The following is a 25,879-nucleotide window of genomic DNA, read 5'->3' as shown; positions in this document are numbered from 1 at the left end:
TGCCGTCAATCACGTTTTGTAATCGTGTCACCTCAGTCTTATCGCAAGGTCGACTGTGCATGTGTGTGTGTGTGTGTGTGTGCATGTATGTGTGCGTGTGCGTGCACGTGCGCGGTAAATCATTTCCACGGCTCTCTGACTGGGTTCATGGCGCCACTTCCTGGAACGCAGCCGCCCGCTATTGTTTCCACTTCACACCTGTGCCTCGCTTTGTTTACACGAAAAGTGTCTTCTGCAAACACCCCCCCCACACACACACACCCCACCCCCAACCCCCCACCACCAACCGTCTGCTGACCCCCATCCATCTGTCACTGCCGAGTGTCAAGTTAAGTTCAGGTGTGTTTTGTCACGCAGCACTGACTCGGACAAACACACCAGCTGACTTTCCTTTTCCCTTTCTTGGCAATTTCAACGCAATATCTGGGAAGTTTTGACGAAGCACAATTGTGACTCACGAGCAAGTTGGATTTCTGAGCCGTGAGATTGCCGGAACCGTCGTAAAATCTACAATAAAATCTACAATAAAGTCGGCGGATGACAGTTCTGAGGCGGTTCAAAGGGTTCGTGTCTGTCTGGCAGCGGCCACCAGGGGGCGTCTGGAAGGGTGTGTCGAGTGTGAAACACAAACACGGCGGCCTCAGAGGGCGGAGCCAGCGTTACAAAGGCAACGTTAGAAGAATGAACCTTGAGGATGTTTTGTAGCAAAACTCCCAGGAGAATTGCTCCATCCAGACGTCCGGTCATGCATCTTATCTCCAGACGCTTCTCACAGCAGCTCCCTCCCCTGCCTGGGGAGTGCCTTCCAGTTGGGTCGGCATCGTTTCCTGGGAGTTCAACGTCCGGACGGAGACGTTCATCATCATCACCAGCAGCAGCAGCAGCAGCAGGATTGTTGGGGAAATGTTGCTTAAAAGGGATTTTTGCTCTTCCAGTCACACCCCTCCCCCCCTCCGCTCTTCCTCTCTGCACCTGTCCAGGCGCAAAATAACAAGGTCAAGTGGAGGTTGTAATCCAGAGGCCAGGATAGCTGCACCTTTGTACTCCGTCAATCAGCGGCTGCCAGTCTGCTGGAGGAAACCGTCCTCTTCTCCTCCTGCTCTTTGACAGAGATTTATTTCCTTGCAAAAACAAGCGCCTTGTATTTTCTAGTACACCAGAGGAAAACATGTCATAAAATTGTAGTAAAAATCTTCTTCTTCTTCTTTCCACGCTCCTCCTCCCTTCCTCATTTCCAGTCACAGTGCCGTTGTCGGCGTTTCTCTTCTTCATTTTGCACAAACTTCTAGTTCCCAGATCAGATCAGATCATCAGATCACAGTCCGTCCGTCAGCGAGTCTCCTGGAACTCCTGGACTTTCACCCAAGATGCACTGATTTTCACCAGCGTGCATCCTGCTCACTCTAAAGCGGTGGGAAAAAAAAGTTTTCCCGAATCATTAAAATTTTTTTACTCAATCCCAATCGTCCAAAAGGTTTCGCTGCATCAAGCGGCACACAAACAAGTGGGGGAAAAAAATGATTGTGTTGTTTCATCATCAATAAGGCAAAACAATAAAAGAAAAATTCTTGTTGTTCTTGTACTCTTGCTGCTCTGCATGTGTTGATGAAACATCCACTTCTGAGCGGGACGGAACAAGTGTTGGTGACTGCACTGCACTAAACTGCAATTGGAGACTCGATTCTTAGCGCTATTATTACAGACACTTCATCAAATCCACGAGGCGTCCAAAAACTTTTCTCCCCACTGTTGTGACTGTAGCATCAGACTCTTTGTGCACGAGAGACGGAAGACAGAAATGCGGTCTCGCACGGATTCCACCTTCATGATGATCTTCCTGCGACGCGCCATTAGGTTGACATGAGCGCCATTTGGACGGCTGCTAAACATCCGTATTTAATAGCTCTCGGGGGGGGGAAAAAAGAGAGAAAAAAAAACAAACACCTGCAAACATCTCAACGAGCAGGCGTGCCGTGCACTCACACTTTTGGAGGGCAAAACTCGCAGCTTTGCAGTAATTATCATAGCAGGGCAGGCATGCACACGTGTCCCACTGGGAATCTGCGCGAGTTGCCCATAAACATGCACGCACGCACAGACACGCACGCACGCACGCACTCACTCTTACTCCGCCCCAGTGACACACACTCTCTCCAGGGAGTGGCGCGGTGTGCGTTCGTGCGCATAACCGGGCCCTTGTTCGTCACGGGGCGTCCCTGAACGCCTCCTCTCCTGCGTGGTCCCGTGGGCCCCGCCCACGCCCCGTAATTGGTGTCACTCGGGCAACCAGGAGAGAGAAAGAATGTTCAGTATTCTTGTCGCGAGTGCGTAAGTGCGAAGGCCGGAGGTGCCGGTGGAGGTGCTGGAGGATGACGGAGACAATGAGACCTCAGTGTGCCGCTGGCGAAGGCTGCTCTGTGTGTGTGTGTGTGTGTGTGTGTCTGCATTCGTACTTTGAGCACCTTTGTTTACAGCCCTCCTCAGCTTTTTTCACATAAGAATTGGGACGTTAGAGGCACACACACGCACACACGCTCGCATAAAACACAACGCCTTTGGCAGGAGGACACACACACACACACACACACACACACACACACACACACACACACACACTCTGCAGCTCCCAAAACCCACCGCTGTGACCTTTCAGATGCAGATGGAACATCGTCTTCCGTCCGCTGCCAAAATGTCAACATCTTCTGCTCACGCTCTGCCTCCCAGACAGGCAGAGCTGGCAGCGGCAGGTTAGCCTTTAACACGCACGCACACAAACACACACACACACGCAGCATTCTCATTATTAGCCCTTTTACAACAATTTTAAATTCCCGTGCGAGTCATTGATTGGCCAGCAAACAGAGCGTCGCTCTTGTTTTCTCCCCCCCCCCCCCCCCGGCAAAGGCGTTCAACATGTGAGCGTTTGATTTGGTGGGGGCGGAGGAGGTAGTCGGGTGGGGTGAGGGTGGTTAGCTGGGCCCCGTAAGGGTCACCATAACTCTGCCTGGCCGAGCTGAGGCCGTGTCACCGCGGCCTGACTGGCTAGCCGGGAAGTGTGCGCGCCCAGCCAGGTCCCGCTGACCTGATAAATAAAGTCTGCGTGACCGCAGTTACACCTCCACACCTCCAGAGTGAGTCACGCCGAGTCGAAGCTGCGCCGTCAACGTCAGTATCAGCAGGGAGCAACACGCGGCACTAACAGCAGATCTCTCGGTTTTAGGTTTTATTCCTTCCCCCCTCCCCCCCCTAACCCCAAGCCACCATCACTACAAAGTCTGTTCCTTCGATTTTCCAGGCACGGCCTTTAAAAAAAAAGAAGTTTGACGTCTGCACACAAACGGCAGAGACACAAACGGACGCAAACACACACACACACACAGTAACACACACACACACACACACAGAGGAGCGACTCAGAAAAAGGCCAGCAAAGGCTTCCTTTTTGCTTCGTTTTCTTTTCTTCCTTTCCTTCTTTTCTAAAGACGCCGTTACTGTGGACTGCTTAAGACGTTCCTGCGGTGCCTTTGCTTGACAGTGTTTTGGCATCACTTGACGGTTTTGCACAGCGCAACAAAAGAAAACTCTCAGGAAAAATGGGAACCGCTGCCAGCAAAACTGCGAGGCATCAATCTGAACAGTCTACTTGACATTTACAAAGTCAGGTCTCTCAGCACAGCAGAGAACATTTTATCAGAGATCGCAGACGGCCTGTTCTTAACCATCAGACTGCAGCTTCTCAGCCTTCAGGAAATACCCGACCGAACGCTACTGGGCGCCAAAAGTGATTTGACCCCTAGGCCAACCTGGTCAGCAGCTCTTAGGTCTGTCTTGTTTTTCAGTAGGTCCATCTCATTCTATGTCCATTCTATTCAATAACCACACCACTCAACCCCATCCAACCTTCTCCACCCCATCCTATCCTATCTGATCTCTATTTCTAACCTGACCTGTCCCACCGCATCCTATGTTATACTTCCTATAGTGCCCAATCCAATGTACTCTTCCCTGTCCTGCACTACCGTTCCTACCATTTACCAACATACCCCATTCCGTCCTACCCCAAAATTACCTTTCCTGTCTACACACACACATGCACACACATACACACACCCTGAGGGTGAAGGAACATTTTGCGGCAAACGTCTGCAGAAAGTGTAAACACATGGCCGCCAACCTCGAAGGAAAAAAAGAGAAGAAATCCTACCTCCCCTCGTCTCTCTGACAGTCCCCTGACCCTTGTGTATGACCTCCAAACCCCCTACCACACCTCAACCATATCCAGTTTTTTAAAGGAAAGGAAGATAAATCACGGAACATGAAGGCGATGGAAGTGGAGACGCACCAGCAACCCTGTGAGCCACGTATGCAGACCGAGAGAGACGATACGGGTGAGCAGAGGGGTGTCAGGGAGTCTGAATGTGATTCTCGGGGAGACAACGCCCTCCTGAACAAAAGATGTGTCACCAGACCTCCAAACTCCTGCGCGGCGCCCGCAGCGCCGTCACAAAGGTGCCTCGCTGATCAATGATATTCTTGTCACATCCGTATCGTTTCTCAGAGGAGGGAATAAAAGAGGGAGGCGTCCGTCACCCCCCCACCCACCCAACTCCACTCTGACAAACCTCCTGCTATCTTTGATGAGGTGTCGTAACCTGAGATAGCAAGGTGCACACATCCTCCTGTGTGTATGTGTGCGAGTGAATGCGTGCGTGTGACAATCTACAATGTGAATAGGCATGAAAATGAAAGAAAAACCATTTAATTAGAAGTATGTGTCCAAACTTTTGACTGGTAGTGTAGATCCAAGAAAAAAAAAATCATGCTGCAGCAAAACTGCCTCAATTTCAACAACAGGGTAAAAATGGTACTGCAATCCGCAGCTGAACTGCAGCAGTTACCTTAAACCTGCCCCTTGTAGCTGCAGAACGCTACAGTTTCAGCTAAACTCTGCTCACCCAACACGGATAGTTGGAGCCTGGAACAACGAACCAAGCATCTAATTAGAGTTGCCAAGCATCCCTTAAAATACAGCATTGAATGAAGTGGTGTCCACTTTAAACAATAACTTTAAACATCCAACTTATTTATAATGTCTATTGGGAACAAAGCAGTTCAAACTATATGAATCATACACTTTTTGGAAACCCTATTTTTAAGTTATGATTTACCACGACTGGAGAGTCACTGGCCTGTGATGGTCATGGCCCCCCGAGCACTGCGGGTGACCTCCTTTATTTTTCTGAATGAAAGTTGAGAACACTACCAGTCAATGAACTACCGAAGGCCTGACACAGGTCACTGCTGCCAAACGTCTCCTACACTTTGCAGGGAAACTAACGTTCACTGGGAGGCGGTGGCACGGAAATGAAGCGGGAGACGTGCTGGTAACAGTTGAGGCTCCAACGTTTTTGGGCCAGGTTTTATGAGCAGGATGACATTTAACTTGTGTTTTTTAATAGGAAGGAGAGTCCCAGTCAGTGCATTTTGTTGTTTAAAGTACTTGTGAAACTGGGCTGTTACTAATTTACTTTTAAAAGATGTTTTTGTAGCCGGGGATGGCTGTACGGTGGCATGAAAAAGGGCACGTTTGTTGTTTATTGCGGATGCAACGTGGCACATTAGCTGAAATCTCCTGCATGTGACTCTTGCATAAAAAAGGGACTTAATGAGAACGTTTGATCTGTGTTATTTAAACTCCACGGCGGCCTCGTTTATGACAGAAGCAGAGTTTGGAGAAAGACACGGGAGGCGACGCTGAGCGGGCCGTGATGCCAAACGACTCTGCAGCTGCAGAGTTTACATTAACCGAGGTTGAGAAGTGCACATTCAGAGGCCACAGCGGTCGAGAAAATGAGGGGTCAAACAAAGTAAATCTCAGAGAATCTGACAACTCTTCAAAAAAAAAAACAACATCTTTTTCTCCATCAAGGGCCTGAGTTTTACACTCAGTCATGCTTCACGTCTCGGTGAATGATGCGTCAGCTGGGAACCGACACTGTGGAAAATGACTTTGTCCTGTTTCCACTTTTCTCTGAGATATCTTTATAGAAGCGACGCGTCTGGGCCTGCAGCTGCTGCTGGAATACATTTTTCTCTCCCCTGAGCTATTTTGTGTTTGAGTCTCTCGCTCTCTTTTTCTGTACCAAGTTGTTTGTGTCGGGTTGAACGAGTGCAGCAGCAGCTGTGCATGTGTGTGTGTGTGTGTGTGTGTGTGCGCACGCGCGTGCATTTGAGCATGTGGCTCCTACAAACCATCAACAATCTAAATCTGCAGGAATACAGACCGATATGTTTCATCTTTATTTGAGCGCAGCTCGTTTCACTGGGTGGAATTTTTATGCATATATCATTAACACACACACACACACACACACACACACACACACACACACACACACACACACACACACACACACACACACACACACACACACACACACACACACACACACACACACAGCAGAGCTTTGCTTCAGGGCAACCGGGAGAAAAGATAACTCACAAACTATTTGTCACTACAGGGAGGTGATTTGTCACAAACAGTCCTCAGGGTGCCATGGAGAGCTTTACATGCAGAGCCCGTGTGGTTGTTTGTTTGTGCTGCTGGGGCTACATTGACATGAGTTACATGAGAGCAGCAGGAGAGAGGTTGCCAGCACCAACCTCGCCTGGCACGGCGTTGGCAGGCTTTTTGGCATCACATCCTCCTCTTCCTCCTCCCCCTCCTCCTCCTCCTCTTTTTGACTCCTTCCTGGCCCCCCTGAAGTGCCCTGCTTAATCCCCAAACTCTAACCCCGTTTAAGGACGGGGACATCACGCGAACCTGCCTGACAACATTGTATTCTAACACTCACACGCCCGCCCGCCCGCTCGCTCGCTGCACTTGGCGGCGACACGCACATGCTGTTGCCTCCTGCAAAGGAGGATGGGGGAAAAAAAAGGAAAACCCACACGGAGATGAGCTCAGCAGGGGGGGAGTTGAAGTACTGCAGCCTTTTTTTCTCCGCCTTGTTCTTCATTTTTTTTTTAAAGCCACTCATGTCCACCACTGGAGACGTTCAAAGACTCCAGCGGTAGACATGTGACCGACTCGGAGGTCCGAGATAAGACTCGTGTTCTGCTGACGGCTCGCGCAGCTGTGCAGTCACACTCCCGCGGTCGCTTTTCCCCGATAAGGATGTGAACAAGCGGGGAAGCAGGAACCGATACGGAGTTACAATGACGACGAGTCAGAAGCTGTTGGGTAAAAAAAAAAAAAAGACTTTTGGGATGGCCTGTCCTGTAGAGGGAGCCGTTTGCCTTGCCTTATCTTTTTCCTGTCAGCCGTCAAACGGGCCCACGTCGTCAAAAGGCAGGGGCATCGCCGAGGTTCCAAGTCTGACTTCCTGCACATCCGTCTGGATCGTTTTCATCCAGTTGGACCACAACTGGACCGGTCACAACACTTAAAGTCTAAGCCGGAGGTCACCAACACAGTGCTCGCGGGCACCAGGAGTTGCCCGCACCAAATGCTAAACAGAGGTGCAAGTTTCTGACCACAAATCCTCAGTCAGAATCCTTGTTGCGTATGAGAGCTGGGTTCCGTTTCACATAGCAAGTTCAACAAACTGCAACTCACTGACTGCAGTGTAGCACTGACAAACTCTGAGTCTACATCGTTCATATCACATAACACAGATTAAAGTGTTTTAATCTGTATTATGTTCTGTTCAATGAAAAAAATTCAAATAATGAAGCCTTTTTAAACTAACACAGACTCCTATTAAGCCGACTCACGCTTCTCTGACCATCCTGCATGCAGCTGCCTGACTCATGTGCTTGCATCTCCAATGTTGCACAAAATACTGACTACTACAGTGTAGTCCTGACTACGGACTGAATTTTTTAATTTTTTTAATATTGCGCTACGCCACACCTTGCCTGCTGACTGAATGAATGAGGAAATGGTATGTGGCTGTGACCTCCTTTAATGAAACTGAAAACTCAAAAGAGTTTCCCTCTTTTCAGGGTCAACCTGCTTTGTGAAACAGACCCCTGCAGACCTACTAAGGCTGCCGGTCCCTCAGAAAACCAATTACATCCATCAAGTGCGGTTATTTACTGACATCTAGTGGGCAATAAGTGAACCATGCAAGTGCTCCCGACGGAGACACGTATGAGTTCTTTAAAAAGCTCCATTATACACGCTCATGATTCAATGTGCTGACATAAATGTGATAGGAAGGACGGTAGTGAGGCAGTGGTTCGTGCAGGGGGCCAGAGTTTTATCCGGGGACATCATTATTATGGTTGTTATTATTAGCGTTGTTACTAAAGGACCAGAGGGCCTTGGTGACAGGGTTGACCTGGTTGAGGACAGTCAAGACTTTTTTTTTTTTTTTTTTTTTTAAATATATATCTCTTTTTACTTCTTCATTAACAATACGATAGACTGAGGGATGTACTTGAAAGTCTTCTTTTGCATCACTGAAAAGAACAAACAACCACTAGAGTCCCAGGTGAATTAAAATAGAACAAAAGAACAGCAAGATGTGCAAAAGTTAGCGAGTTGTGCAGTCAATCGCCAACTCTACTTCCACTATGAAAATATGGTGTTTTCCGAATTCACAAACCATGACCATGGCATTGATTAATTTGCTCCTTAATGCTGACAAACACCAAACAGAAATAGACTCAAACAGCGCCTAAATATGCTAAGTAAATCTCGTTCTATCTCGCCCTCACTCATTGCCTTTGGAACCCGAAGCTGAATTTGTTTGCTCACAGCTAAGCTAGCAGGTGGCGCTAGCTTGTATCCGTTAATTAGCCCAACACTGCGGAAGTAACAAAACAAATAAAGATTTCAGCCAGTGTGATACGATAGACCAACATTGATGAACGCTCATTGTGTCTTCTCAACTTCTCAACAAAATACCCCCCAGAAAATCAAGTGAGCTGACAAAACCCGGTAAAGTTGTTTGGTGGATGCATTACCGTGGGTCCGCCTGCGGATGGCGACGATGAGCTACCTCGGCCTCCCCCTGAACGGAATTAGACGACGAAGAAGCGACGTGTTTCCGGTATTGTGCTGACGCGTCCCTCTTCTTCCCTGGACACCGACGTGTCAGTGTACTTGCGCCCAGCGCTGAGCAGCAGAGCCGCCGGCAGCAGATCCGTACACACCATGGCCCCGAAAGGCAGCAACAAGCAGCAGTCGGAGGAAGACCTGCTCCTCCAGGACTTCAGCAGGAACCTCTCCGCCAAGTCCACCGCGCTCTTCTACGGGAACGCGCTTATCGTCTCGGCCATCCCCATCTGTGAGTACCGCTGCTAGCCGGCTAGCTGGGCTAACTGTGATTCACTGGTCACATAGGCTTTTAAAATGGGACGTTGTGTGTTTATAAAGATGGACGGCTTTGTATTTTTCAAACAATTTCTTTAAACGATCCCAGTTAAATAGCGTAGTTAAAAACTGTGTAAATGCTAAAGTAGGATGCTAACATTCGGCTATGTCAGTGTGGAAAAGTTGCTGCGGGCTACAGTAATTACAGTCCTGGCGTAAAGTAAAAGACAATGGCCTAATCCTAATCAACTTGGAAATGTTGATTTCTTGGCGTAACAATAATCGAACCCCACGTTATTATTTGTTTGTTTGTTTTCTCTGTAGGAATCAAACTAAAGTGAAGAACATCTGGCTTGTCACTGTCCGTTAATGTCATTTCTCTTCTCAGGGCTCTTCTGGAGGATTTGGCACATGGACCTCGTCCAGTCTGCAGTCCTGTACGGTGTCATGACTCTGGTCAGCACCTACCTGGTGGCCTTCGCCTACAAGAACGTAAAGTTCGTTCTCAAGCACAAGTAAGACGGACAGACATTCCTGCAGCTGTGTCCTCCGCGGGTTCAGAGTGGAGGACACAGAGGGACGTTTTAATGGGAATCAATTATAACTTCTTTTTTTTCCCCAGAAAGTGCTGACGACCCTCTTTTTGTCCGCCGTGTCACAGGGTTGCCCAGAAACGAGAGGATGCCGTTTCTAAGGAGGTAACCAGGAAGTTGTCTGAGGCCGACAACCGCAAGATGTCCCGCAAGGAGAAAGATGAGAGGTAACGTGGGGTCAAACTATCTGCAGGGCCTCAGTCTGCTCACTTAGCTGCAACAAATATTGCATTTATGTTTAAACTAACGTTAGAATGTGATGCGAATGAGAGCAGCGACGTGGTCTTGACTCGTCCTGGAGTCTTTGTTGAGGCTCTCTGGTGTCAGTGTGCAGTCGTTCTCTGCTGGGACTGAGCCTTGACGCCTGTGTTCACGCCGCTCTCAGGATCCTGTGGAAGAAGAACGAGGTGGCTGACTACGAGGCCACCACCTTCTCCATCTTCTACAACAACACACTCTTCCTGGTCCTCGTCATCATCGCCTCCTTCTTCCTGCTCAAGAACTTCAACCCCTCCGTGTATCCTTCCAGCCGCGCTGTGACAAACTGTGATATGTGTCTGTGTAGATATAGAGTGGACCCAGTCCCATCCACACGAGATGTTCTCCTTAACCTCTGACCCCCTCCAGTAACTACATCCTGTCCATCAGCGCCTCGTCAGGACTCATCGCTCTGCTGTCCACCGGCTCCAAGTGAAGCAGCGGTGGGGGAGCCGGTGTAGGGAGGGTGGGGAGGGGTGGGGTGGGGGGTCTGGCTGTAACTGTTATATACGTTAAAAGGGAAGACGGGGGAGGGGTACAGAGATCGGGGAGATGCTGGGTTCAGTATTGTCACATTTCAGCTTTGTGAAATTCACGATGGAATGTCTGGAGGCTTTTTCTCCGGCCGTCTTCTGTTGTTTTTGTACCAAATAAAGCCAAACGTTCACTCGAGGAGGACGAGGAGTTTTATTTTGAATCACACCTTCATATGGACTTTTTTTTTTTTTCTTTACAAGGAAGTCACGGTTTATATTCAGAAGATTCCACTGCTGGTTTCAATGCCACTTGGACAAAAACAAAACAAATTGACTTCAGAGTCTCTGTAGTCCACAAACATTGATCTTCAGGCAAGGGAATCACAACATCACCACTCCATCAACACCAATGTGTCACATTCGATGCACTATTTTCCCCATGTCAGTTGTAAAGAAGCTGATTTTACGTCAATGGCAGACCGATTATCTGCTTTAGTCAGTTTATTGAATAATTCTAAACCAATAAATAGTTAAAAGGGGGAAAAAAATAGATCAGTTTTCATTTGGAAGCAACCAACCCTCAGAGTGTTGTAACAATTTCAGTCTGGATGGAGAAACAAACGTGAAAAACGCATGACAACATTTTCTTATCTGTTTGAAAGACAAAGAACATTGAGCAACATTTTTGTCATGACAGAAAAAAAACAACATCCCTGAATTTATATATTTTCCTCTCGCAAGTCAAAGGCACTCTGTCATTCACCTCTCACATCAGTAGGCGGAGCTCTAATACAGTCATTGACTAAAGAAATCGACTGGGGTACAAGCAAAAAAATATTTTAGGAACTTGTAAAACGTTACTTTTGTCTGATTTTTGGCAGCCGGGGAGGGTTTGAAGTCTCGCTTTTCCTCTACGAAGTCGTCCAGGAATCCCGCCTCTGTCGGAGGCGCTCGGTATCTACTCTTGATATTCTATCGAGTCCTACACGCTTCTTGGCAAAGTGCACGGACTGAAACCTGGTGGGTCTCAAGATGGTGTTTGTGCTACGAGTCGACGAGCATCGCTGCAGAGGAGACAGCGACGCCTCTGCAATGGCTTGTGTTTCCACGAGATGAGCTGGAGAAAATGATTCATAATCACCATCATCATCATCATCATCATCAGCGTTTGAACATATTCTTCAGTCTCACTATTATTCAGTAACACAGCAGCTCTCTCTCGCCTTTGAAGATGCAAGAAACAATGAAGTGTGAAGTCTGTTGAAGGGGACGACGAACAAATCTATTTACATCTGGTTCATATATATCATCAGTAGACAGTACAGTGAACTCCCCAAAAGCAAGAGTGACTCCTCGCACTTATTTTACATTACATATGTACAATAAATACTCCCCATAATATTAATAACCCCCCCAAGAAATTCCTTAAAATTCCAAAATAAAGACTAGATTTATTATCTACTCTAAAATAAATACTGTTATCTGCCTCGTGAGGCCTCAACAAGCAACTTTTTTCATCTGTAATTATTATAAACACGGTTGTATCATCTAAATGCTTCAGCCTTTTTACTGCATGGTTCATGGAGGCAGCGTCAGTTGACAGGCGGCAAAGAAGGTTTTCTTTGTGTGTCTCTCCCGCAAACGTGGCAAAGACCAGCGGCCCGCAGCGGCAGTTCCACTAAATTGCCACCAGGGGGCGTCGACAAAGCTGCCGCTGTCACAGAGTCTTTCTTGATGTTGTTGTATTTTGTGCTTTGTGGGGGGGGGGGGAGAGGCACACTACAGCAGGACAGAAGAGTCATGCATGTGTCGGTACACGAGGCTGGACACGGCTGGTTGCTATTGGCCGAGAGCTAATTCACGCAAACAAGACGGACGGAAGGTGCATCCACGAGCTCAGAATGTTTTTTGAAGAACAAGTTATAGTGACGTCATCGACAAGCCCCATTAATGCAGCTTTCTACCTAAATTACGATTAAAATGCACATTTATGATTAGATACTGGACTTTCAAAGCTGACAAATTAAATTTTAATCACTTTTTCCCCCAGGCAACGTCCTCACTGACCCTTATTAATTTTAATGCCCACACGGGGGAGCTCTAACACTTGGGAGACAGCACCGGCCTTCATGCGGCAGAGCCCAGGAAGTGAAATGGATATGTTTTTATGTTTTTATTTACATTAATTTAATGCATGAATGCGTTTTAGGTTTTGTTTTTGTTTTTTTCAATTTACAAGCAGGCAACCATACATTTTAATTCTGACAGGATCAGTGGTGCATCTGTTCGCCCTGCACACTTTCCTCATTTAGTGACCGCCACGTCTCCCAGGACTCACAGCGAAAATCTATCACTGCCCTACAAATCTCGATGCCATCAGTCTGTGCTGACGGCTGCATGCTGTAGAGGTTCCTTCGTCTTTAGTGAAACCACATTGAGTACTTTTATTGAGGTTCATAAAGATTAAAGAAAAATACTAATAACTAGATGTTCCCAACCAATGATATGATCCTTGGCCGAATCTTGCACAGACTATTCAAGAAGTAAAGCGCACATGCATATGACTAAAACTACAGTAGGTTTGTGCTTTTTTTTCAGAAATTCTGAAACACATTCACGCCACTTCCACGGCTCCATATTCTAAGATCTAGGCTGTTGTTTAATGGGCCTTTTTTATTTTATTACTACAGTAAAACTGGCTGATCGTCTGATGCCGATATAATGTGGTTGGACTGGACTTATGAAATGAAGTCAAATTGAAAATCAAAAATCAAAATCTTGAAGGTAGAAGTCTTGCTGGACAAACCAGAAGGATGAGAAAGAGTACCAGAATGCCCTTGAGCGAGGCACTTTTACTTTAAACACTTCTGCCATTTGTTTCGCCATGCCTCGCTGTCTAGTGGAGCTCGCCCTCTAGTGGAGGCTGCCTGTATTTTCCCAAAAGTTAATGACGGAAGAAGTTCTGCATAGTTTGAAGTTGGTGCCTCGACAAGATGGAGCACGAAGGGCCGATACGGACGGACGAACTGAGGCGGAGTAAAAGAAGCTCGAGTTTGGTTTGCGAATCTCTCGGCCGAGTTTGGAACAGCGGGAACCTGAGATGAACCTGATCTGAGCGGCGGGACGAGTCCTGGACAGACAGCTGCTCCAGGCTGAAGTGGGCTGGACACCCCGGCAAACTTGGACATTGAGTGGCGGGCGGTGCCCACGTCGGCGGTATGGTTAAGTAGCGAGGTGAGCAGGTGGGCGGAGCCGAGGCCTGGCCTAAGATCGGTAGTCCTTCTTGCTGTACGGCCTGTTGCCCAGGATGTGGTCGATCTCGGACACCACGTGGGACGTCATCTTCGGAAGGACCTGAGCTCAGACAACAAAATAAAACACACACAGAAAAACAAAAAAATGTGGAAATCAGTCACAGGAAGTGAAGAATAACTTTAAACCTCAGAAAGAAGCTGAAAACCTGTGTGTGTGTGTGTGTGTGTGTGTGTGTGTGTGTGTGTCTACCTGGATGGCCCCCAGGTTCTCGGTCAGCTGCTCCGGGTTGGACGTTCCTAGCAGCACCGAGCTCACGCCTTCATTCCTGAGACACCAGGCTGGATGGAGGAGACACAGACTGGTGTTCTCAACACGTCCACTAGATGGTGCACTGCTCCCTATCATGTCTTCTGAGGGGTTTTTACTCAAGAGGAAACCTCAAAAGCAGAACCTCCAAACAAACAAGCGAAGCCTCACTCAAGTGCTGCAACAGTGTAGTTTCCCAATTGGTTATCAATAAAGTACATCTGTCTATCTATCTGTCTGTCTGTCTGTCTGTCTATCTGTCTATCTATCTGTCTATCTACCTATCATCCTGATAAAAAAATGACAGTGATGATGATTTTATTGACTGCTGTTCCAGTTTTCATTGGACTTTTTCTCTATTTTTCATGACTCCATAATGTGTCATATCTTTTTATTCTTTTCATCAGAACAACAACAACGACCATGGACGTCGTGAGTCGTGAGTCGTGAGTCGTGAGTCGTGAGTCCCGAGTCCCGAGTCCTTACCCACGGCCAGCTGAGGCAAAGTGCAGCCCAGCTTCTCCGTCAGGTGGCCCAGCTCCTTCAGCTTGGCCTGCTGCTTGCGGCCGTCCTCGCTGACGATCTTCTCCTTCAGCCACTGGTACGACTGCAGGGTGGGGCAGAGGAAGAGGAAGAGGAAGAGGAAGAGGAAGAGGAAGAGGAAAGGTTTGCACCGCGGCTCAAAAGCTGCATAAAACTGAACTTGTGCACGTCAGATTATCCAAACAGCCTCCACTGGTACAAAAACCACTATTCTTCCTTTTCTCTGACCTTCATGGAGGCCCGGGATGACTCGGGAATGCCGTTTTCATATTTTCCCGTGATGATGCCACAAGCCAGAGGTGACCACGTCATGGCCCCGACTCCTGTCACCGCGGAGTGAGGGAGGGGGGGTGAGACAAGGGAAAGACAAGCAGAGGAAAGTCAGATCTGTGAGCGGCGAGGCCGAGTCGACGCTCTGACGGTGAGGAGCTCTTTTGGGAGGACTCGCCGATCTTGTGGTAGAGTTCAGGCAGCTGAACTTCCACTTTCTCCCTCTGGAAGAGATGATACTCGGCCTGCTCGCACACCGGGGGGATGAGATTAAACTGTCTGGCCACTGAGTACGCCTCCTGCAGGGGGCGAGAAGAAGAAGAGGAAGAGGAAGAGGAAGAAGAAGAAGAAGAAGAAGAAGAAGAAGAAGAAGAAAGGGCGAGAATTAATGAACGACCGTTTCATGTTTAACTGAGACTGAAAGAGCAAGTGGAGGTGTGTGCGCGCGCTCCGTCTGGTGGGAGACTGCGGCTGGAAATTCAAAGTGAGTCACCTGATCAATATTCCATATCAGCGCCGTCGCAAATGCCAGCAGAACACGCACACACAGACACACACAAACACACACGCATACACACATACAGACACACATACAGACACACACACACACACACACACACACACACACTACATCCGGATGGAGGCGGTGGGAGGGGCAGCAGGGAGATAATGTCGCCGCCGTCACTCAACGCACAAATTGCCCTTTTGTAACTGCAGTCCATGACTTCGGCTCATGACTCTGTGTGTGTGTGTGTGTGTGTGTGTGTGTGTGTGTGTGTGTGTGTGTGTGTGTGTGTGTGTGTGTGTGTGTGTGTGCGTGCGTGTGTGTGTGCCTGTGCCATGTCAAGCAAGCACTCTATAAAAGCCGTGTTTAGTCCCGCCACCCCTCCCTCCCCCAACATTATTGCTGCTATCTCAATGAAGCAGCTTTCATCTGCTCTCATGTTCTGCAGATACTAAATCTGCCGCCTGTAAACACCGTGGCAGCGTGTCGACATCACGCCACAGCAGAGGAACAGAGAGGATGGGGGAGAGGAGGTTGGGGGGAGGGGGGGGGGGTGCGGGCTGTGATTGACGCGGAGCGTTTGTGGAAACACTTTTTGAGTGGATTATGAAACATTAAAGGTCCCAGGTTCATTTTTTGACTTGAAGTGAACTGGTCACGTGACCCCCGGACGTCACGTCCACTGATATGTAAAAGCGAAAGAAAATGTTTCCATGGCACTTTTGCGATATCCCTCTCTATGGATACGTGTGAAATCAAGGCGGAGCCAACGCAGAGACACTAAACCGAGAGAGACAGAGGCGTCGGTGCCCCTTGTGACATCACAGAGGGCTGATTTTTAGAACTTTGAAGCACACGCTGAGACGAGGACATTGGAACTGAGCTCCCGGAGCTGCAGTGAAGGTGGAGGTGTGGAACCCACTGGAAAACATGATTTCTTTCCCATGGAAACAAGAGTTCAAAAAAGAAGAAGAAAACAACCACCGACTCGGTGGGTAATTAGAGTCGACTTGGAATTAACACAAACTCTGCCTTGTTTCCAAGCAACATTGTTCACAAGAAAGAAAAAAAACTGAGATTTGTCTGAATATTAAAATAGTTTCAGTGATTGGGTGGAAGCTGCTCACCATGATCTCCATGGCCGTCCAGCGGGACGTCCCCCAGTACATGGCCATCCCCTGGTTGATCACATAGGTCATGGCCCGGACAATCTCTGTGGACACACACACACACACACACACAGTCAGACCGACCCACACATCCTGGAGAGGTTGCGGATGCTCTCATCCAGCTTGAAAGGCTCCAATCCGGATCGTTTTCAGTCGGTTTTAAAAAAAGACAAATGTCATTGAGTATTTGCTCGTCGTCCTTCTGCGACAACCAGGAGAACAAAATATTGGGCTCGCTCACTGAAGCCCATCAGCCCCGAGCCGTCGCATCTCCAATGACACGATGAGCTGCCGGCACTTCTGACTGCACCAGCCAACAACCGTCAGGGGGGGCAGCAGAGAGCCAAAACATCAACGCCGCCGTCTGGGTTTTACATCAACTACTGGTCACTGGGCCTAATGAGTAGGTGGAGGAGGAGGAGGAGGAGGAGGAGGACTGGGAGGTGGAGGAGGAGGAGGAGTAGTTCAGGAGCAGATGTGCTGAGGAGTGTAATCAGGATGAAGAGCTGCAACACTAAATACCTGCTGCCAGTGGAAATAACAGCTGCAGGAAGAGACGGAAGAGACAATAACTGCATCTTTCCTCCTCTTCCTCCTGATCCCCCTCTTCCTCCTCCTCCTCTTCCTCCTCGCCATTGTTCACACTCACACTCTCAGTGAAAGGCGACCACTCTCGGCCAGACTGGGACACGTGGGAGAAGAGAGCAGCTGGAGGGAACTGAACTGGAACCAAAGAGCATCAACGAGGAGGACAGAAGGAAAAGAGCCAAGAGGCAAAGGAGGAAGAGGAGGCGGCGGCGGCGACAGTGGCATTTCCTGCCCCGAAGCGGCGGCACTTCCTGCCCAGCTGTCGCTCACTGGCGACGCGTCAGATCACTCAGAGCGACACAGAACAGCAGAAAATGCTTTTGAGGAATCGTGTTTGAGGCGAACTTCTGACTTTTTAAGTTGCATCTGCTCGGGCAGAGGGGGGCGGAGCTTCAGAGTTGGACTTTTGGAGGTTCACTGGAGAGAAACCTTCGCCGATCCCAAAGCAAAGTCCAACGCCACAGTCGAACTTGCTGCGTTTGTTTGCGTGTGTGTTTTGTGTGCGTCTGTGCACGTGTGGACTCACCCTCCATGGGAGTGTTGCTGTCCGGCCGGTTGGCGAACACCACGTCCACATACTCCAGCTGCATCCTCTGCAGAGAACCTTTCAGCCCTGACACGCACAAACACACAAACACACAAACACACAAACACACAAACACACAACCGTGGACAATATTCAACTCTTCGGCAAAACTGCCAATAAATGAATGAATGAGTGGCGTCGCGCTGCCGCAGCGTCGCCGTGCTTCTACCTTCGATGATGTGTTTCCGGGACAGACCTCTCTCCGTCTCGGCTCTGAGGAGACACACACGCAACACAACACGACAACACACAGCGTGAACATGCTGTTGTTGACCTTTCTGAACAAACAACACACCAGCTGATGCGGCGCCGCATGTCAGAAGGAAGACGAGGTGGAGAGGGGGGGTGAGGGGGGTGGGGGGACTGGGGGAAGAGAAGGAGGAAGAGGAGGAAGAGGAGGAGAGGGGGGAAGGATACTTCCTCTCAGGAGTCGCAGAGGGAAATAAGTTCCTCCTTATCGAGCCGACCCAGCTGGGCAGACTGAGCCCAGGTGTGTGTGTGTGTGTGTGTGTGTGTGTGTGTGTGTGTGTGTGTGTGTGTGTGTGAGTCTAATATAAAAGCGTTTTTCCCTCCTCATCTTGACTCCTGCTCTCATGAATCATCAGAGCAGCTGGTTTCTCTGCTGGTTTCTCTGCTGGTTTCTCTGCTTGTGCGACGCGATGCTGCTGCAGCTTCCACAATGAGGTGTGGTGGGATTAAAACAAAGTGTCTGAGCGCACAAGTTCTTCTGGTCAAAAAGACTCGACTGACGTCATCATCATCATCATCATCATCATCATCATCATCATCATCATCACACTCACTTTCCTCCCCAGTAGAGCTTCGTCGTGATGACCAGGCTGGATCTCCTGCAGAGAGACGGAGCAGAGTCAGTCAGAGTGAGACGTACTGCACGTGCTCAGCAGTGTGCCGTCAACAGCACACACACACACACACACACACACACACACACACACACACACACACACACACACACACACACACACGGTTACCTCCAACACTTCTTCTTGATGATGTTCCCCAGAATGATTTCTGCCCTGCGAGGAAACAGAAATGAGACAGGACCACAGCACCGAGCCGGCGGCGCCGCGACGGCGTTGGCGATGAAAGAGGAGGTGCAGCGGCATCACTCACCTGCCGCCTGCGTACACCTCCGCCGTGTCAAACAGGTTGACTCCGCTCTCATAGGCGATGGTCATCAGCTGCTCTGCAACCTGTGCACACACACACACACACACACAACACATAAAAATAAACAAAACAGAATTAGAATTCGCACAAACTGTGCAAGCCGAACTTTGGAGTTCCGATGGAGGCAGAGCTCATGACGAAGGCCACACAGGAACCTAGTGGGGAGCTGTGTGGCTCCGCCCAGGTCACATGGCTCCGCCCAGGTCATGTGATCACAGACTCAAGCTGCGCTGCGGACTGTTATTAATCATGTGGGATCACAGCGGCAATTACGGCAGCGAGCCGTGAAAAATCGTCTGTCTGCGCTGTGTCGACTCTGCAGGTTAATAAGTTGTGTGTGTGTGTGTGTGTGTGTGTGTGTGTGTGTGTGTGTGTGTTGCATACTGTATGTGCACACATTATTTCATACTGTTGCTGACGCGGTGACCATAAATCACCAGGCTGCGATCCGATCTGCCCCGCCGAGAGTTTTATTACAGCCGGGCTTTAAGTGGGTTTAGTGTCATTTCCCTGCAGAGCATGAGAGTGTGTGTGTGTGTGTGTGTGTGTGTGGGTTGAGGGTGCAGAGCTGCGTGTGTGTGCTGTGTGTTTCACAGTGTGCGTGTGTGTGTGTGTGTGTCGTCGGGCAGCGAGGTGTCTTTTCCAGAGGAGAGAGATCATCTCTCATCTCTGCAAGCGGCTCAGAGTGGGCGGAGCTCCAGGAGTATACACACACATCTATGACAACACAACTAGGGCTTTCTGGTACTGCAAGTGACCACTGTTGAAAAAAAAAAAAAAAATGCCTCTTTGCCCTGAACCAGCAAAAGAAAGCAAACAGAGCGGAAGGAAAAGGGAAGCGATGGAGCTTCAGGAAAGTTCCTGTGTCTCTCTGGTTACTACTGAGTGCATTGAAGACCAGAGGGGCATTATAACCCCGCCACACACACACACACACACACACACACACACTGGACGATGAGACATGACGAGCCAGTGTATTTCATGCTTGGCTCTCTCTGTTAACAGACGTCTGAGTCACACCTCCTCCAGGCAGAAGCAGAAGAACAGGAGAAAAAGCATTTTGAAAAACCACCTGCAGCTGCGAGGAGACGACCGGCTGGAAGCCAACGGTGAAAACCAAGAGCGACTTGAATCGATGCTCCTCAGCCGGTGGCCTTCACCGAGGTCGGGCCTGATTTTTTTTTTTTTTTTTTTTTTTGCCTTCCATCCTGAGTTTTCTTCTCCTCTGGGCTCCCTGGAGGGCTGCCCGCTGCCACAGGTACCTGCTCTCCACTGAACCAAGCCCAGAGTCGAGGAAATTGAAACTGATGCGATTCCATTAGGTGTAATTTCTATTAGCGGAGTTCACTTTTTTTCAGGCTAAATGAAATCCTGCCTAATCGGCCTCGTTAGTCAGCGGGAACACCCTCCCCCTCCCCCTCACACACCACCACCACCACCACCACCAGGCCCAGCGGTGGCTGCTAGCGTCCAGACCATGGATGAATTATAAGAACTGGGTACCGCACTGGCAATATGCCGGCGCGCCAGTTTTTGAAACTTTTCACTTTTGGGTCTAATGTCCCCTTTTAGCACTCAACCACCTTGATCTCAATGTGCAAAAACACATGCAAACCGGTGAAGTCCCAGAGTTCCCTGGGAGGAACCAGCAGATCTGGATCCATACATAGCCCAGAGTCTCTCTCACCTCCCACATCCGGCCCACGCGGCCCCCTGAGAAGCTTTCATGGCTGCACCGCTGCCCACATCAAGGTTCACATCCACAAGTGGCGCTGTCTTTAAAGCCACTTTGTGTGTTGTTTTTTTTTTTTGTTGTTTTTTTCCCTGACTCCACTTTTGGGCTTCATTTCGATGGATGAGTCAGCAGCTGCCGTGACTCTGCAGCCCGCTGGCTGCCGTCTGGGAACATTCTGCCGCCTGCATTGTGTTGAGGACAAGTTGCTGAAGTCCAACCGTTTGAGGTGAGGCTCTGAATCACAAAACTCTGAAACTGAACAGCGAGATTTTGAGCGATAAGTGCAAAAGTGAAAGGTGAAAGGTCTTCAAGTACCCGAAAAAACTTGCTGAGTCACCTGCTCACTCCGCCCTAACACACCGGGCAATAGGTGAAGCGACACAAATAAACAACAGCCACGTTTGCTGGCAAATTTCTCCTGTACACACCGAGCGCAAGACGAATATGCGTATAAAATTCGCTATGCGAATAAAGTTTGGCGCTCTTTCTTTCGCACAATGGAGTCGACTACATCCTCAAGTGACGATGTCCTGGTGATGGTGAGTGTTGTAGTACCGGAGATTGGTCTTGGTCTCCACACCACTTTTTCAATTGAAAACGCACTTTTCAATTTCGTCCGTTCACTTGCATGTCGGGAATAAAATAACGACATGCGACATCGCTGGCGCCGCTGCGCTGTGGAGTCGGCGAACTGGACGTATTTTTTAGTGTGTTTTATAACGAGGACGTCTAAACGAGGGTCACTGAGGACATCAGAGGCGGCGGCGGCGGCGGTGGAGGAGGAATTTGGAAGCCCGTGGCGCCTGCTGCTGCGCGGTGGTGGACGTGTCGAACAGCAGCAGCTTTCTGAACACCGCCGTGTTCCGCCGAGACCTTCTGGCCCGCACGCACACCAGCCTATTAAAAGTTTGAGCGGCTGAACCGGAGCCTCAGGTGTCCGCCGGAAAACTGGTGACATTGAACTGCGGGATGTCCAGAACACTGGAGGGAGGGGGGGGGGGTGAAGGGGGTGAGGGGGTGAGGGGAGGAGGGCGCGGCTACGCTACTAGCATGAAGAATGCTGTTACATAAGCAGAGCGTCCCCGTGTGTCCTGGGGGGGGGTGACACTGTTCTCCCATAGTGTCACTCTCAGTGTGTATTGTGCCAGTGTGTGTCTTTACATGTACGTGTGTGTGTGTGTGTGTGTGTGTGTGTGTGTGTGTGTGTGTGTGTGCAAGACCTCCTGCAGCAACATCACTACATGTTAGACTTTGCCAGCGTGAGTGTAACGTGAGGGGGGGGGAGGGGCTCACGTGACCACCGTCAGAGTTGTCGCGTTTCTGCGACGTGCAAAAAAACGCAAGAGTGTCGGTCAGTTGTCGGGTGGAACAAAAAAAAAGTTTGTGTTGTTTTAATTATAACAAGACACAAGCATTAGAAGCTGAGCTGGCGGCGAACTGGCTCTGATATCGGCGACAAGCGTGTGACAAACCAGCTACGCTCAGTCGGTAAAGGACAAACCCCCCCCCCCTGGTGGTAGTGCCAGGTAAGGTTTTTTTTTTAATGATTATTTATCAAGATAAATGATCTTTTAAAGCAGGCTTGAAAACGTTGTTACTTTGAAAGGCTGTCGAGTGTTAAGCGTTTCCTACCTCGTCTGTGATCTGTCCACCAAACGTCACCCAAGTACCTGCGGAGAGTGAGACAGCGAGGGAGAGAGAGAGAGAGAGAGAGAGAGAGAGAGAGAGAGAGAGAGAGAGAGAGAGAGAGAGAGAGAGAGAGAATCTGTATTACTGCTCAGTTAAAATTTTAATTTTTTTAAATTCCCTTCGTCTTTTTCTGGCGGCTGAGCCACAAAATCGACTCACAATCACTATTTATATCTAATAAAACAATAAATACAATTTTAAATCTCTCAACGAGAAGTTGGCTGCTTCATCATCATCATCATCATCATCATCATCATCCGAATCAGAGCGTGAAGACTTTCCTCTGTTGTCAAAACGCTTTTAAAACGTGTCTCAGAAGACATAAAAAACCTCTGTGAGGTTTTTTTTAAGAGGATGAGCTGGCAAAGTTTTCTGATACACACACACACACACACACACACACACACACACACACACACACACACACACACACACACACACACACACACACACGCACACCGGTGTTGTTCTGCCTCTGCAGCCTCTCATCGATTGTCTCCGTCTGCCTCTAAATCTGTTTCCTTCTCGTCTATGTTTTTTTTCAGCGCTGCACAGTGACGCAACACAAAAACATCTCAGATGTTCAACTTTTCCCCCAACAACAACATCAACAACAACAACAACAACAACAACAACAAGCCGGAGGGATCCAGAGACGAACCGCCAGGTCGATGACGGCTCTTGTTCTGTTTTGGTGTTTTTATCTTTTGGATGTCAAAATGAAGAAGAAGAAGGAAAACGTGACGGCCGTTTGTCTGACGAGTGTTCTGGGTTTCGGAAGTCGTTGTTGCTGAGAAACTTCCGAAGCGGACGTGAAGCTGTGTGTCTGCGGACGTCTGATCCTGAGGTTGTGTGAAGTGACGCAGATCCTTCCTCATCCTTCTCTCCTTCTCTACTCTTCCTCCTCCTTCCTCTTCTCCTCCTCCACCATCCCCCCCACACCTACTCCTCCTCCTCCTCTACTCTTCCTCCTCCACCTCCAGCTCCTCCTCCTCCACCTCCTGCCAGCATCAGCTCAGCGTGCGGTCGGCCGCTGGCATTCTGTCGACCTTTCCCTGCGCCGGAGCCTGCGGTCTAGCAAGGACCACCTGGGGGCAGCAGCAGCCAGACAGAGCGCCCCCTGCTGGACACGCTGCACTCCTTCGCTGCGCTGAGCCGAGTCACTGCAAAGTGAAGGCGCTATCGATGGGAGAAGATCTGCAGGGTGAAAAAGTTCTGGATGAACTTTGGGATGAAGATGCTCGGATCAAAATCTGGGATCATCCACAAAAGAAAGTAAAAGAAAAAATACACGATGGAATTATTCATAAATAATCGGAAACTCTGAAGAGTTACTGCAACAGTTTTGGTCAGTTTGAATTATTGAAACATCCAAATATTTTGATGTAAAGCCTGAGTTCAAAAACTCAAGAATTTCCCTTTGGAAACTCAGAGGAAGGAAGGAAGGAAAAAGGAATGAAATATCTGATGGATAATGATGGGAAGAGGAAACATAGTGTCGAGGATCAGTTCAGAACCAATTCCAAGTGTAAATGAGCTGAAATTCTGAGTGTGTGTGTGTGTGTGTGTGTGTGTGTGTGTGTGTGTGTGTGTGTGTCTGTGTGTGTCTGTGTTTGCTCTGAAGTGGAACAACTTGAATTATTCAAGCCAGACGATTTTTTTTTTCACTGCTCAATGTGTCAAACACTGTAAAACATTCACAAATGCAAAAAAAAAAATACAATCTCATCATCTCATGATTTTTGGACATTTTTGGTCCATATTTTCATTGCTCATCTTCTTCATCATCATCATCATCATCATTGGGTCTCAGTGGTTAAAAGGCATTTTATTTCTCTCTTTTTTTAATGATGCGAGCCAACACAACACGGATCCGTTCACTTTGTTGAAGGTTTTCAGCTCAGTCAGACTCAAACCGACCGCAGCTTCACTTCATTATATTTAAAACATTGACGGAGGTGAGGGAGAGAGACACCTACCCAGTCCTAAGCACGACACTCGCAGTCCCGACTTGCCCAGATTCCTGCAAGAAGACAAGGAGAGGAAGAAATTCAGTTTTTGTCAAAGATCTCAGAGAAACCAGGAGAGCAGCACACACAGGTGCTGCTGCTGCTGCTGCTGCTGCTGCTGCTGCTGCTGCTCAAAGTTGTTCATTATTACGTTTTTATTTCTTTCCGGCTCGCTCTTTTATTCCTCCTTTTCTTTAACTTTGCTGACTCATGAGCTGCTGCTGCTGCTGCTGCTGCTGCACTCAAACTAAATTCACTCCTGGCAGCAACTCCATTGCTCAATGTTTTTATCTGGCCACCGCACTTTACCCAGCATTCCCCAGGAGGGTTTTTATGATGAGGGGCCGGCTGCATGTCGCCCGGGAGAAATGGCAAATAAAACAATAAATGCTATTTGTCGTACTGGTCAGAAAAGAGCTCAACGGGAGAGTTCACGCAGAATCGTCGTCTCCTAATGCACAAATGATCAAGCTTTAAGAGGGACAGGTGCATCGTGGGTAAGATCTCATTCCCTACAGAAACTTCTATCGGGTGGACAGGTGCCAATGAGTTTTAAACCATTAAGCATGTAAGAAAAGGCAGAAAACAACCTGTAAGTTTGATTTAATGTGCGTTGACATGCAGCAGTGGAAGTTTGGTGGCAGCTTAGCGCAGTGAGGGCGCCACCTACAGACAGTCAACGCACACAAGGACGCCTTCACCCGTGCAAAACCGGAGCAGCGTGACACTGATGTGAAAAATGAAAAATGCACTGACGACAGCGACGAAATTAATTTCACTCAAGGAGAAAGTGTTTTGCATTTTCTCACCATCTCGACGAAACTGTAACAGCCCCCCCCAAAGCCCCCCCACCACCACCACCACCACACACACACACACACACACACAGCCTCAGTGTGTGTGTGTGTGATGTGATCCATGAGTGAGAGGTTATCTACCCGTCGATGTGGCTGTTCAATTACCCATGTCAGCAGAGCAGCGAGAGGGCAAACAGCCAATAACACAAGGCTAATGAGGAGGAGGGGGGAACACACACGCATGCATGCGCACACACACACACACACACACACACACAGGTTTCTCAGCTTCTTTCTAAGGTTTAAAGTTATTCTTCACTTCCTGTGACCGATTTCCTGTTTTTCACACACACACACACACACACACACACACACACACACACACTATCATTCGCCCACCGGCTGAAGGATGCAGGCGTGTGCTGAGGTTGACGGCGTGATTTAATAAACGACCCACATTGAATCAGTGATGGACTGAGGTGATAATAACTGGAGGCAAAGCGTCGGATCATTGTGATGAATATTTTACTTGGTGTCTGACAGCAAAGGAATGAAAAATGTTCAGTGTTGTGCGTCGTCACTTG

At 48.8% G+C, this 25,879-nt stretch overlaps 2 protein-coding genes across 3 annotated transcripts in view; one reads left to right on the top strand and one right to left on the bottom strand.

The window, feature by feature from the left end:
• The first annotated feature begins 9,066 nt into the window (after positions 1 to 9,066).
• ssr3 (signal sequence receptor, gamma) lies at positions 9,067 to 10,845 on the top strand. Its single transcript, XM_076049759.1, has 5 exons — positions 9,067 to 9,296; positions 9,711 to 9,837; positions 9,984 to 10,082; positions 10,301 to 10,432; positions 10,543 to 10,845. Exons 1-5 carry the CDS (start codon positions 9,164 to 9,166, stop codon positions 10,607 to 10,609), a joined length of 558 nt encoding a protein of 185 aa, XP_075905874.1. The 5' UTR covers positions 9,067 to 9,163; the 3' UTR covers positions 10,610 to 10,845.
• A 2,631-nt stretch (positions 10,846 to 13,476) lies between these two features.
• The window catches only part of kcnab1a (potassium voltage-gated channel subfamily A regulatory beta subunit 1a), a 64,541-nt gene continuing 52,138 nt past the window's right edge, over positions 13,477 to 25,879 (bottom strand). For both annotated transcript variants that reach the window (XM_076049756.1, XM_076049758.1), the window contains exons 2-14: positions 24,469 to 24,512; positions 22,433 to 22,470; positions 19,006 to 19,085; positions 18,864 to 18,908; positions 18,675 to 18,719; positions 18,041 to 18,084; positions 17,812 to 17,898; positions 16,656 to 16,741; positions 15,202 to 15,322; positions 14,982 to 15,076; positions 14,697 to 14,817; positions 14,154 to 14,242; positions 13,477 to 14,003 (exon numbers count right to left, since the gene is read on the bottom strand). In XM_076049756.1, coding sequence (XP_075905871.1) covers positions 13,914 to 14,003; positions 14,154 to 14,242; positions 14,697 to 14,817; positions 14,982 to 15,076; positions 15,202 to 15,322; positions 16,656 to 16,741; positions 17,812 to 17,898; positions 18,041 to 18,084; positions 18,675 to 18,719; positions 18,864 to 18,908; positions 19,006 to 19,085; positions 22,433 to 22,470; positions 24,469 to 24,512 — 985 coding nt within the window. In that variant the 3' untranslated portion in view covers positions 13,477 to 13,913. The remainder of the gene's footprint in view (positions 14,004 to 14,153; positions 14,243 to 14,696; positions 14,818 to 14,981; positions 15,077 to 15,201; positions 15,323 to 16,655; positions 16,742 to 17,811; positions 17,899 to 18,040; positions 18,085 to 18,674; positions 18,720 to 18,863; positions 18,909 to 19,005; positions 19,086 to 22,432; positions 22,471 to 24,468; positions 24,513 to 25,879) is intronic.

The sequence above is a fragment of the Nelusetta ayraudi genome, unplaced genomic scaffold (assembly GCF_046127955.1).
Source record: "Nelusetta ayraudi isolate G7.1 ecotype Tasmania unplaced genomic scaffold, CSIRO-AGI_Nayr_v1 ptg000120l, whole genome shotgun sequence".
NCBI classification, from domain to species: Eukaryota; Metazoa; Chordata; class Actinopteri; order Tetraodontiformes; family Monacanthidae; genus Nelusetta; species Nelusetta ayraudi.
This window is presented reverse-complemented; position numbering and strand designations above follow the sequence as displayed.

What these genes read in the sequence shown, in the direction of transcription:
- ssr3 (XM_076049759.1), top strand. Translation starts at nt 9,164, where the DNA reads ATGGCCCCGAAAGGCAGCAACAAGCAGCAGTCGGAGGAAGACCTGCTC. An exon ending in CGTCTCGGCCATCCCCATCT is followed by an intron (nt 9,297 to 9,710) that starts GTGAGTACCGCT and finishes TTCTCTTCTCAG; the next exon opens with GGCTCTTCTGGAGGATTTGG. An exon ending in AAGAACTTCAACCCCTCCGT is followed by an intron (nt 10,433 to 10,542) that starts GTATCCTTCCAG and finishes GACCCCCTCCAG; the next exon opens with TAACTACATCCTGTCCATCA.